The sequence below is a fragment of the Anomaloglossus baeobatrachus genome, chromosome 1 (assembly GCF_048569485.1).
Source record: "Anomaloglossus baeobatrachus isolate aAnoBae1 chromosome 1, aAnoBae1.hap1, whole genome shotgun sequence".
In the NCBI taxonomy this organism is placed as follows: Eukaryota; Metazoa; Chordata; class Amphibia; order Anura; family Aromobatidae; genus Anomaloglossus; species Anomaloglossus baeobatrachus.
The window spans coordinates 327,384,768-327,397,261 of record NC_134353.1 but is presented as its reverse complement, the minus strand read 5'-3'; the positions used below and the strand labels follow the sequence as shown (position 1 = coordinate 327,397,261).

At 53.3% G+C, this 12,494-nt stretch overlaps 1 protein-coding gene and 1 long non-coding RNA gene across 3 annotated transcripts in view; one reads left to right on the top strand and one right to left on the bottom strand.

Annotated features, from left to right (window-relative positions):
- The window catches only part of LOC142312922 (uncharacterized), a 203,874-nt gene extending 199,921 nt beyond the window's left edge, over positions 1-3,953 (bottom strand). The window contains exon 1 of the long non-coding RNA XR_012754395.1: positions 3,886-3,953. This is a non-coding gene — a long non-coding RNA (uncharacterized LOC142312922). The remainder of the gene's footprint in view (positions 1-3,885) is intronic.
- ARHGAP24 (Rho GTPase activating protein 24) overlaps positions 1-12,494 on the top strand; it is a 1,297,893-nt gene that overhangs the window by 355,346 nt on the left and 930,053 nt on the right. Inside the window, exon 1 of one of the 2 annotated variants that reach the window (XM_075351876.1) lies at positions 4,049-4,190. The exons of the other annotated variant lie outside the window; for it this stretch is intronic. Coding sequence (XP_075207991.1) covers positions 4,154-4,190 — 37 coding nt within the window. The 5' untranslated portion in view covers positions 4,049-4,153. Of the gene's footprint in view, positions 1-4,048; positions 4,191-12,494 lie in introns of those variants that run through there. 2 annotated transcript variants of the gene reach the window in all.

The window sequence follows — 12,494 nt, the reverse complement described above, 5'->3', positions numbered from 1 at the left end:
TCTTCAGCATTCCCCCTTAGAACCTATTCAGGAGGTGTCTCTAACGTTCCTTTCTTGGAAGGTCGCCTTCTTGGTTGCCATCACGTCAATCAGGCGGGTATCTGAACTAGCGACGCTTTCCTGCCGCTCTCCCTATCTCGTCTTCCACCAGGATAAGGTAGTCCTTTGGCCGGTACTGTCCTTCCTTCCCAAGGTGGTCTCCTCTTTCCATCTCAACGAGGACATTGTTCTTCCCTCCTTTTGCCCGAACCCATCTCACCCTCGTGAGATTCTTCTCCACAAGCTGAACTTGGTCAGAGCCCTCCGCCTGTACATTTCCAGGATGTCTCATTTCAGATGGTCGGATTCTCTATTTGTGCTTCCATCCGGTCCGCGCAGAGGCATCCCCGCTTCCAAGTCCTCTATCGCGCGATGGATCCGTTCTGCCATACTAGAAGCCTACCGGGTAAGAGGCAGAACGCGCCCACTCAGGATTACGGCCCATTCCACCAGGGTGGTGGGAGCCTCTTGGGCGGTCCGTCACCACGCTCCAGCGTTGCAGCTTTGCAAAGCTGCGACCTGGTCTTCGCTCCACACTTTCACGAAGTTCTACAGGTTTCACACTTTCGCATCCTCTGATGCGAGCCTCGGTAGACGCGTTCTGCAGGCTGCATTGGACCGAGGTCAGCCCTGAGAGTAACAATAAACCCACCCGTGGGACTGCTTTAGGACGTCCCATGGTCTCTGTGTCCCCCAATGAAGCGATAAAGAAAAGTAGATTTTGGGTACTCACCGTAAAATCTCTTTCTTGGAGCCTTCATTGGGGGACACAGCACCCGCCCTTGTGTTGGATATATGTTACTGTTGACTGTTGATTTTAATGTTCACTTCTGTAAGATTGTTCATTCTTTCTTGTTGTCTCCTATTGCTTTTTCACTAACTGAGGAATGATTGCCAGTTGGTTGGTGTATACTGCATAGGAGGAGTTTACCTTTTTTGCTTAGTGTCGCCTCCTAGTGGCAGCAGCATACAACCCATGGTCTCTGTGTCCCCCAATGAAGGCTCCAAGAAAGAGATTTTACGGTGAGTACCCAAAATCTACTTTTTTTGCACGTACCGGCGACACGGAGACACGTTAAGCAAAACTACCCTATGGTAGCAGGCACACACAAGTAAAACCACACGGAACGTCTGTCCGTGTGCGTTTTGTACGTTTGTGCGTTTTTCAAAGTGCTGACATGTCAGTGTTTTCTCCCGCAGCACGGGTGTCACACGGCCCGCACCCGTAACACACGGGTGTAGTGTGGATGCGGTCCCGTGTGACACGCGCCGGAGAAAACACACGTGTCAGTGAAAAAAAAACAAAACATTAACTCACCTTCTCCAGCCTTCCTGTCTCAGCCGCTGCTGCCTCTTGCTGCCGACCACCGCTCATTATTCTCATTTAATATTCACTTCACTGCCTGGCAGCAGCAGCAGCGGGGAGACGGGAGGGCTGGAGACCGGGGATCAGCACCACGGACAGCAGCAAGAACCAGGTGAGTATGTAAATTACCGGTTCTACGTGTGCTATCGCAGATAGCACACGTAGAACACACGTGACCCGCACGTACCAGAGACACGTACTTACGTGCACACAACATGCAGGGGAAATACGCGTCTCTCGGCACGTGCGTGAATTTCACGTGAGTGTGGCAGAGGCCTTAATGAGATTGTGCAGATAATGAGTTAGTCGAGCATTAGTGGATCAGATGTTCTTATTACTTGAGTGTGAGCCATCTGTTCTGGAGGCTTAGGTGGGCTTTGCACGTTGCGACATTGCAAGCCGATGCTGCGATGTCGCACGCGATAGTCCCCGCCCCTGTCGCAGGTACGATATCTTGTGATAGCTGGCGTAGCGATAATTATCGCTACGCCAGCTTCACATGCACTCACCTGCCCTGCGACCGTCGCTCTGGCCAGCTACCCGCCTCCTTCCTAAGGGGGCGGGTCGTACGGCGTCACAGCGACGTCACACGGAAGGCGGCCAATGGCGGCGGAGGGACGGAGATGAGCAGGATGTAAACATCCCGCCCACCTCCTTCCTTCCGTATAGCCGCTGACGGCGGGTAGGAGATGTTCCTCGTTCCTGCGGCTTCACACACAGCGATGTGTGCTGCCGCAGGAACGAGGAACTGCATCGTACCTGTCGCGGCACCGGCATTATGGAAATGTCGGAGCCTGCACCGATGATACGATAACGACGCTTTTGTGCTCGTTCATCGTATCATCTAGGATTTACACACTACAACATTGCAAGTGATCTGCAATGTCGTAGTGTGCAAAGCCGCCCTTAGGGCAGCTTTGCATGTTGCAACATCGCACATGCGATGTCGGTGGGGGTCAAATCGAAAGTGACGCACATCTGGCGTCACTTTCGACATCGTTGTGTGTAAATTCTAGATGATACGATTAACGAGCGTAAAAGCGTCGTTATCGTATCATCAGTGCAGGCTCCGACTTTTCCATAATTATGCTGCCGCAACAGGTACGATGCTGTTCTTCGTTCCTGCGGCAGCACACATCGCTGTGTGTTACGCCGCAGGAGCGAGGAACTTCACCTTACCTTCCGCCGGCGGCCCTACGTAAGGAAGGAGGTGGGCGGGATGTTTACATCCTGCTCATCTCCGCCCCTCCGCCGCTATTGGCCGCCTGCCGTGTGACGTCGCTATGACGCCGCACGACTCGCCCCCTTAGGAAGGAGGTAGGTCACCGGCCAGAGTGACGGTCGCAGGGCAGGTGAGTGCATGTGAAGCTGGCATAGCGATAATTTTCGCTACGCCAGCTATCACAAGATATCGTACCTGCGACGGGGGCGAGGACTATCGCGTGCGACATCGCAGCATCGGCTTGCCATGTCGCAACGTGCAAAGCCCGCCTAAGTCAACTCACAGTTCTGGCACATCAGACAAACTTCTTCCACCACCCAACGTAGTTAAAGAAGTTGTCCAGTTACCAAAACTGTTTTGTTTTTTTTTTGATAAATCTTGCTATTATGTGCCTCTAAACACATCTATCACGTTATTTTACCAATATTATCTTTTATCATGGTCTAGCATAACATCTTCATTTCTGGCTCCAGCTCTGATGGAGTTAATCTCTCTCTTAACTTCCTGTGTTCAGTTACTACAACTTCCATAATCCTTTGCAGTAACTAGCAATCTATCTCCCAACCCATTCTGACTGTTCCCTCCCCTCAGATCTCCACCACAACAGTTCCCTCCCCTCCTTCCTGTGTGCACTGCCTAATCATGGTAATAGAGCTTTTATCCTTTGGTCTTTCTGTGCTGCATGTCACTATCTGTCTCCACTATGGGACTTGTAGTGCAGGTGACCGGATGATACATGTCCCTGTCTCCACTCTGTGATTTCTGCTGCATAGTACCAACTGTATACACTCTCACCTGCACTACAAGTCCCATAGTGGAGACAGTGACATGCTCTGCTCTGACACATAGTGTGCTGCATGTCACTGTCTCCACTGTGGGACTTGTTGTGCAGGTGAGAGTGTATACAGTTGGTACTATGCAGCAGAAATCACAGAGTGGAGACAGTGACATGTATCATCCGGTCACCTGCACTACAAGTCCCATAGTGGAGACAATTAGTGACATGCAGCACACTATGTGTCAGAGCAGAGCATGTCACTGTCTCCACTCTGGGACTTGTAGTGCAGGTGACAGAGTGGAGCAGATTGGTCCCATGCAGCTGTGCTGCTGGTGGGAGTATATGATCACACTGCCGACACCGCCCGTTCTCCTGACAGCTGAGCAGAGCGGGCGGGTGGACAGTGTGATCAGATACTTGCGTGACAGGGGGGATTTCAGTGGAGGAAACCCCCCCTGTACTCCAGACTGGAGCCCGTACCTGCCACAGCTGAATGCTGGTAAGCGTCTGCTTTCACCGCTCCACAGTAAAGTTCTCCGGCTCCTCCCCTCGATGCTGTGCTGTGACGTCAGGTAGTCACCGCCCACAGCCCTGTCAGTCACTGTGAGTGGCGCCGGCCTCCTGTGACGTACCCGTCTTGTTTGAGAGCCCGGAAATGCCGGGACGTCAGAGGATGCCGGCGGCCACAGCTCCAGGCGGTCATGTGACAGGCACTGAGCGTGCAGGATAGCGCCGCTCAGTGCCAGAAATGGAAATAGAGGCTATTGAAGAAGATGCAGACAATGGTAAGTTAAAATCATTGGGGGAAAAAAAAAAATGGGTGGACCACCCCTTTAAGGCTAATGCATAAGCCACAGCAACCATTGGATTTGTCCTGAATTCTCTGGGTAACTATATCCACCTGTATAACGGGCCTTTCTTCATACAGAGCCGCTCCCATTGTCCTAATATCTGTAAGGTACCGATCAACAAGGCTGCCCTTTCTATTGGGCTTCTGACCCAGGGTCACACAATTTCGCAACTCAGACTGTTGCATTTGTACTCATTCCTTGGGCACTCCAGCACTTGGTTTGCTCAGTTTTCATATCCTGACTTTTGAGAGTTCACATGCGCTGTTGCAAAGTCCCTGAAATCCGGAATCTCATCCCCCTACAGCTCTTAGGGGTACTTTGCACGTTGCAACATCGCTACTGCGATATTGTCAGGGTCAAATCAAAAGTGATGCACATCCGGCGCCGGTAACGACGTCGCAACGTGTAAAGCCTAGATGCGCCGATAAACAATTGCAAAAGCGTCGTAAATCGGTGATCTGTGTAGTGTCGTCATTTCCATAATGTCGCACCAATAGGAGATACGATGTTGTTCCTCGTTCCTGCGGCAGCACACATCGCTTTGTGTGAAGCCGCAGGAGCGAGGAACATCTCCTTACCTGCCTCCACCAGCTATGCGGAAGAAAAGAGGTGGGCGGGATGTTTACGTCCCGCTCATCTCCGCCCCTCTGCTTCTATTGGCCGCCTGCCATGTGACGTCGCTGTGACGCCGCACGACCCGCCCCCCTTAGAAAGGAGGCGGGTTGCCGGCCAGAGCGACGTCGCAGAGCAAGTAAGTGCGTGTGAAGCTGCCGTAGCGATAATGTTCGCTACGGCAGCTATCGCAAGATATCGCATGTGCGACGGGGGCGGGTACTATCGCGCTCGGCATCGCTAGAGCTAGCGATGTCGCAGCATGCAAAGTACCCCTTAGGCAGGCTTTGCACGCTGCGACATCGGTAACAATCTGTTACCGATGCTGCAGCGATAGTCCCGCCCCCGTCGCACGTGCAATATCTAGTGAAAGCAGTTTCACACGCACATACCTGCCGTGCGACGTCCCTCTGGCCGGCGACCCGCCTCCTTCCTAAGGGGGCGGGTCGTGCGGCGTCACAGCGACGTCACACGGCAGGCGGCCAATTGAAGTGGAGGGGCGGAGATGAGCAGGATGTAAACATCCCGCCCACCTCCGTCCTTCTCATTGCAGCCGGCGGCAGGTAAGGTGAAGTTCCTCGCTCCTGCGGCTTCATACACAGCGATGTGTGCTGCCGCAGGAGCGAGGAACAACATCGCACCTGTCGCTGCACCGGCATTATGGAAATGTCGGAGGCTGCAGCGATGATACGATAACGACGCTTTTGCGCTCGTTCATCGTATCATCTAGGATTTACACACTACGACATCGCAAGTGACGCCGGATGTGCGTCACTTTCGATTTGACCCCACCGACATCGCACCTGCGATGTCGTAGTGTGCAAAGCCGCCCTTAGTCTACATCCTGGATAGATCATTCATGGGTCACTCTGGATAGTGTATCTGCATGCGTATTCTCAACCTTCGACCGTTAGGCTATCTTATACCATTTCAATAGATTGAAAATTACATATAAAAACATACAAAGGGGAGATGTACAGGAATGATTAAAAGATGTGCAGCATGGGAAAATTATGCAATCACATGCAAATTAATTGGAACAATTAACATAAGAGCTACTCACAAGATTCATTTTGCTGGAAATGAAAACAAAATTGTGCCAGAAAAAGGGCAATGCACACCTCCTACCATGGTAAACATATTCTGACAGTGCATTTGTCACAGGGCAGACCAAGGAAGACCCAGAAGTTAAATAGGCCAGACACATTACTTAGTATATTCGAAGCAGCACATCAACGCACACATGTCCCACATGTAGATCCACTCGGTGATGAAGTGGTGTTGTTCTGCAGAGCAACTCACCCATGAGTGCTGTAGCTGAAACTCCACTATTGCCCACTGCTGCTGTTGTGGGCGGGGGCTGCTGCCGCTTCCCTCGGGGGCCTGCTCGGATCCGGGTTCGCTGCTGCGGCTCGAGTGGTGACTAGACCCGGGCTCTCACAGCCATCCGTCCTCACAACCATCGGAAAAAGGATATTTACAGGGGAGTTGTTGTGTCTGTGACACCACCCGTGGGTCGCGGTGAGGGATGGTGGCACCGCTGCTGCCTGGTGATGGGGCGCTCGGGGCTGGTGGAACGGGGCAGCTAGATGGAATCCCCTCCACGGGTAGGGGAGGTGTATTCCCGGGGCCCTGTGTCAGTACATGGGAGTAATGGCTGCTGTAGGTGGCGCGCCGGGCCGGACCGGGGGGACAATGGTGTACTCACAGATCAGTCATTTCACAAAAAGCCCAGTTGTAAACCAAGTTGCCAGTGGCCGGCTGCCTTAGGAGGGTGCATTCGGGTCCCACACCCAGGTTAGTGAACAGATATCCCTTCCTCCTGCACATTGTGTTTTCCTTTCCTTCTGGATGACTTCGCATGGAATGGAGAAGTCCACTCCCGGTTCTGTGTGTGTTGGGAGCAGTGGCCCGCGAAAGCTGACCCTTGGGATTTCAGTGGGTTCTGATGGACACCCTATCCCCCACGTTGGGCTTCCGTTCCGCTCTATCTGGGCAGTTAATGGGACAAAGTCTGGAACCATGTCCCTGGCTGGTTAATTGGAGAGGGGCTTGCAACCTTCCTTGCCCTAGGGTCCAGGCACCCCGACTCTGCACGGCCTCCGGACCGGATTCCCGCCATTGGCACCGGCAGGCTACAACCCTGCCCCGGTCCACTTTAGGTCTCCTGCGACCGGATCTCTGTCGCCTGTGGCCCTGTTCATCGTCTGCCACCTAGCCGGGTAGTCCAAGGGCTCCTACCCTTGACTTCCACTTGACTCAACTCCAAACTCAACTGAGCTTAGACTGTTGTCTGTCCCAGACTTCACTCAGATTCACGTGTTCCCGCCTCTGACACCTCAGAACCCCTAGGTGGGCGTTCTCATCCTCCTGGTCCCGCTCACTGGTGTGTCCCTATTATCATGAGGGGGTGGCTAGGGTTTAATGGCTGTGTGTTATGCCTAAGTGTGAGTTTCTGGTGGTAACAAGGAGGATGGACACTTTTGTGACTACCTGGTTGTGTCAGGGCGTCACACTCCCCCTTGGTTGAATACAGCCCGTCCGCGGACTGTCCGGCCACTGACGTTTATTTTTGCAGCAACTAGAAATAGAAAAATAACAAGAATATGTAAAACATTGTAAGAACATTTTATCCCTTACGGGAGGCACATTACTTGAACGTTGCAGTAAATGAAAACATGGATCTACATTTCCCGTTTTCACCTACCCTTTACCTGCTAGTACACCCCAAGAGTTCCAAAGTCCAGGAACCCTTGGCCTGGAGTTTAGCCACCGGTTTTGTTAGTGACTGGGTCTCGGCCGACTCTACTGCAGGCCCTTCCTCCAACCAACCTCTCCAGAGGTGCTGCCTCCTGGCGGTGGGGTAACAAGAAAGTAGATGGGCTTATTTACAAGACCCCAGAATGTTTTTGGGGCGGCTTTGCCAGTCCAAAAGCCATGGTCCATTTGTTTAACTTTGAAACAGGGGGGTAAACTTTAAACTGTAGAAGGGTTGCCGGGATCCGCTACCTACTCCTTTTATTCTATTAGGCAATTGGGGGTGACTGTGGAGGGCGGTACTATCTTCCCCACTACCAGGGTATACTGATCACCTTCCCAGGCATATCGGCCCCATTCTCCGCATCGATAGCAACATATATTTATTACTTCGGACCCCAAACTTCTATTGGGGTACCCCTTCTTTCGGTGTATTCGGGCAGCTACATCTGCCCTTTTCTTCTCCCAAATAGCGACTTCTTTACGGAGCCACCGCTGCTGACGCCCCCAGCATGGGGCACGGTTCCTGTGCTCCCCCTCCTGCTCAGAAGCCAGACCCCTGTGAATGCCCTTGGCACCGGCTACGACCGGCCTCTCATACTACCTTGGGCCCCACGGCTCAATGGCCTGCTCTGCCTCACTGCAGGTACATTCCGGCTGCTCCACAGCCGGGACGTGATACTTGGGAGTGGTTGGCGCTGCTACTGGGGTAGACTTCGGGTTGGGGGCCGCCTCCATTGCGACCGGGCGGACAGCCAGAGCGGACGTCATCACCGTTTCGGCCGGGCGGACTGCCGGGGCCGACGTCATCACCGTTGCAGTCGGGCGGACTGCTGAAGCCGTCGTCATCTCAGTTGCGGCCAGGCGGACTGCCGGGGCTGGATGGTATGTCGTCAGGGTTGCGGCCTGGCTCGGGGCCGAAACGGGTGCTGGGTCAGTGGTGCAGGTGAGGCCTGAGGTCCCTATTGCTGGGTCCTCCTCTTTAGATGAGAAGGGTTCCACTACCGCAGCTTGGGGTAGCGGGTCGAGCGGGGCACTGGCCGCGGGCACGGTTAGCAAGAGAGGTGACGTGGCGGACGGGGGCAGGCCGGACCCCTCAGCTGGGATGGCTGGTTTCTGGGGAACATAGGGGCGTGGGTCACTGCTTACTCGCTCCTCCGAGGCCATCTCCATCTCACGTGCCCGGACAGCTATGACCAGGCCCTTCATTTTGGTCGTCCACCTTGTCAGGATGAAGTGATCCTGGGCCTGGATGTGTCGGTACATTTCCATCTGCTCCTCAATCCAGTCGGCAGTCTCCACCCTCCACACGCTGGTCGCTGGACTGCTGAGACATCCTGTCGCTCTTGTGTCCAGGAACGGGATTTGGCAAAGTCCTGGTGTACCTGCCCTTTATCTTCTCGGATCACATGCCGCTTTTCCTGCCCTCCCCCTGGTTTTTCGACTGCAGACTCGCGGGACCCACTGTCTTTTGCAACTTCCAGCTTTTTGGGAGTCACCGGTTTCCGCCCGTGTTCCCAGTTGGCAGGGCTTCAACTTCCGCCTTTTTCGGGGAAGAAGAAGGTGGTGCTGTTGTTTTGGCGCCAAAGATGGTGGACAAGATGGCGGCCGTTCAAAATTTTTCTACAGTTCACGGATTTTAAAGCAAGGTGCACGTTATCTACAGATGGGGTAGGAATCCTGTTAGTGATGCCAGGTTCGGGTTGTTGCGGGTGAGGGCCACTGCCGCTTCCCTCGGGGGCCTGCTCGGATCTGGGTTCGCTGCTGCGGCTTTGAGTGGTGACCGGACCCAGGCTCTCACGGCCGCCCATCCTCACAACCGTCGGAAAGGGGATATTTACAGGGGAGTTGTTGTGTCTGTGACGCCACCCGTGGGTCGCGGTGAGGGATGGTGGCACCGCCGCTGCCTGGTGATGGGGCGCCCGGGGCTGGTGCAACGAGACAGCTAGATGGAAACCCCTCCACGGGTAGGGGAGTTGTAGTCCCGAGGCCCTGTGTCGGTGTACACGGGAGTAATGGCTGCTGGAGATGGCGCGCCGGGCCGGACCGGGGGGACAATGGTATACTCACAGTTCAGTAATTTCACACAAGTCAAGTACTAAACCAAGTTGCCAGTGGCCGGCTGCCTTAGGAGGGTGCATTCGGGTCCCGCATCCAGGTTAGTGAACAGGTATCCCTTCCTCCTGCACTTTGTGTTTTCCTTTCCTTCTGGACGACTTCACATGGAACGGAGAAGTCCACTCCCGTTTCTGTGTGTGTTGAGAGCAGTGGCCCGCGAAAGCTGACTCTTGGGATTTCAGTGGGTTCTGACGGACACCCTATCCCCCGTGTTGGGCTTCCGTTTCGCTCTATCTGGGTAGTTAATGGGACAAACTCTGGAAATTTGTCCCGGGCTGGTTAATTGGAGAGGGGCTTACAACCTTCCTCACTCTAGGGTCCAGGCACCCCGACTGTGCACGGCCTCCGGACCGGATTCCCACTGTCGGCACCAGTGGGCTACAACCCTGCCCCGGTCCACTTTAGGTCTTCCGCGACCGGATCTCCATCGCCTGTGGCCCTGTTTACCGTCTGCCACCTAGCCGGGTAGTCCAAGGGCTCCTACCCCTGACTACACTGCACAGTTTGCACTTGACTTCCACTCGACTCAACTCCAAACTCAACTGAACTTAGACTGTTGTCTGTCCCAGACTTCACTCAGACTCACGTGTTCCCGCCTCTGACACCTCAGGACCCCTAGGTGGGCGTTCTCATCTGCCTGATCCCGCCCACTGGTGTGTCCCTATTATCATGAGAGGGTGGCTAGGGTTTAAAGGCTGTGTTTTATGCCTAAGTGTGGGTTTCTGGTGGTAACAAAGAGGATGGACACTTTTGTGACTACCTGGTTTTGCCATCGCATATGAGGTGGTGAGTGGGAAGGCCAAAGTGATGCTGCAACACAAACAAGGAGAGCATCAACTGGTAAGAATATCGAAAGTGCACAGAGATTACAGCTCTGACATATATGGGTAATTTTTAAGGAACCTCTGCACCACCAAATTCAGCACAACTACCAGGCAAGAGATGTGCATCAAACTGTCTAAGCCCAGATCTGTTATGAGATATTGACTATTATCACACATCACCAGGCTGGGCTTTAGGTTTCTCTCAACAACCACTTATTTGTCTGTTGTTTGATCCCTGTCCACAGTTCCTGCATGTGTGGGATTTGTCCCCCAGATAGATGAGTTTCAGAACAGCCTGCTGTCATTTCCTCCTGGCTGTGCTGAAGTTGGTAGTAGAGTTGAGCACGGTTCGAGGTTCTCCAGTTCGCGGCTCGAGTGATTTTGGGGGCTGTTCTAGATCGAACTAGAACTCGAGCTTTTTGCTAAAGCTCGATAGTTCTAGATACGTTCGAGAACGGTTCTAGCAGCAAAAAGCAGGGCTTTTTACAGCTACAGTGTGCAGGAGCCATCGCTGGCAGCCTGCCAGAAGCTGGTAACCAAGATAAACATCAGGTATCCAAGCAAAGCGCTTTGGTTAGTAACCCGATGTTTATCCTAGTTATGTGCAGGAAGCCCACACTTCACCGCTCAGCTCACTCCACCCCCTCCTACACGCGGCATGTACACACACACACACACACACACTCACACTCACACTCACCTGTCCCCAGCCAAGCAGTCCACGACACTGACGTCCTCAGCGCCACCCACTTCGCACTACGCCGCCAGCACACATGGCTCCGCCCACCTGCACTCTGCACACATGGTCCCGCTCGGCTTACCGACCTCAGCGCTGTCACTGTCCTCCATGGCCGCCGTTTGTCACATCACCTTCTCTCGCTTCCGACCCGAGACTGACTAGCGGTGACGTCACGGGCCGCTCGCGATACTTGGCTGTGAAGGCGGCGGTCATTGAACTCAGTGACAGGTGCTGTCAGCAGTGCAGGAGATCAGCCCATGTAATGTACCTCGCTGACAGCAGCACTTGTCATCCCCTGCAGTGACCTGGGCTGACCCATTGATGTTAGCTCAGGTCACTGCACTGCTCTCCCAGCCAATGGGGAACATCCTGCTCTTCATTGACTGGGACAGTGTTGATCGTCATGGCAACCCCTTGGATTACACCAGACCTGGATTTGTTTTTCTTTCTAATAAATTGGTTGAAGAGGGAATGTATTGGGGAGTGTTTTTTCAAATAAAAATGTGTTTGTCGTCTATTTTTTTTTATTACTGACTGGGTTGGTGATGTCGGGTATCTGATAGACGCCTGACCTCACCAACCCCAGGGCTTGATGCCAGGTGACATTACACATCTGGTATTAACCCCATATATTACCCCGTTTGCCACCGCACCAGGGCGCGGGATGAGCTGGGGCGAAGCACCAGGATTGGCACATCTAATGGATGCGCCACTTCTGTGGTGGCTGCGGCCTGCTATTTTTAGGCTGGGGAGAGTCCAATAACCACGGACCTCCCTAGTCTGAGAATATCAGACCCCAGCTGTCTGCTTTACCTTGGCTGGTGATCCAATTTTGTGGGGACCCCTACGTGTTTTTTTTTTTAATTATTTATTTAATTTAAAATAACAGCGTGGGGTGCCCTCAGTTTTGGATTACCAGCCAAGGTGAGGTTTCCAGCTGTGGTCTGCAGGCTGCAGCCGTCTGCTTTACCCTAGCTGGCTACAAAAATAGGGGGAACCCTACGTCATTTTTTTTTTCATTTTTTTGGCTAAATACAAAGCTAAGCACCCCTTAGTGCCACATGAAAGGCACCAAAGGGTGCAAAATTACAAAATGCAGGAGAGTGGGACATTATGTGTCTTTCTGCCATTATAATGACAGAAAAGACTGATATGAAGTGCACAAGCACAAGAAAATCACCAGAGCGC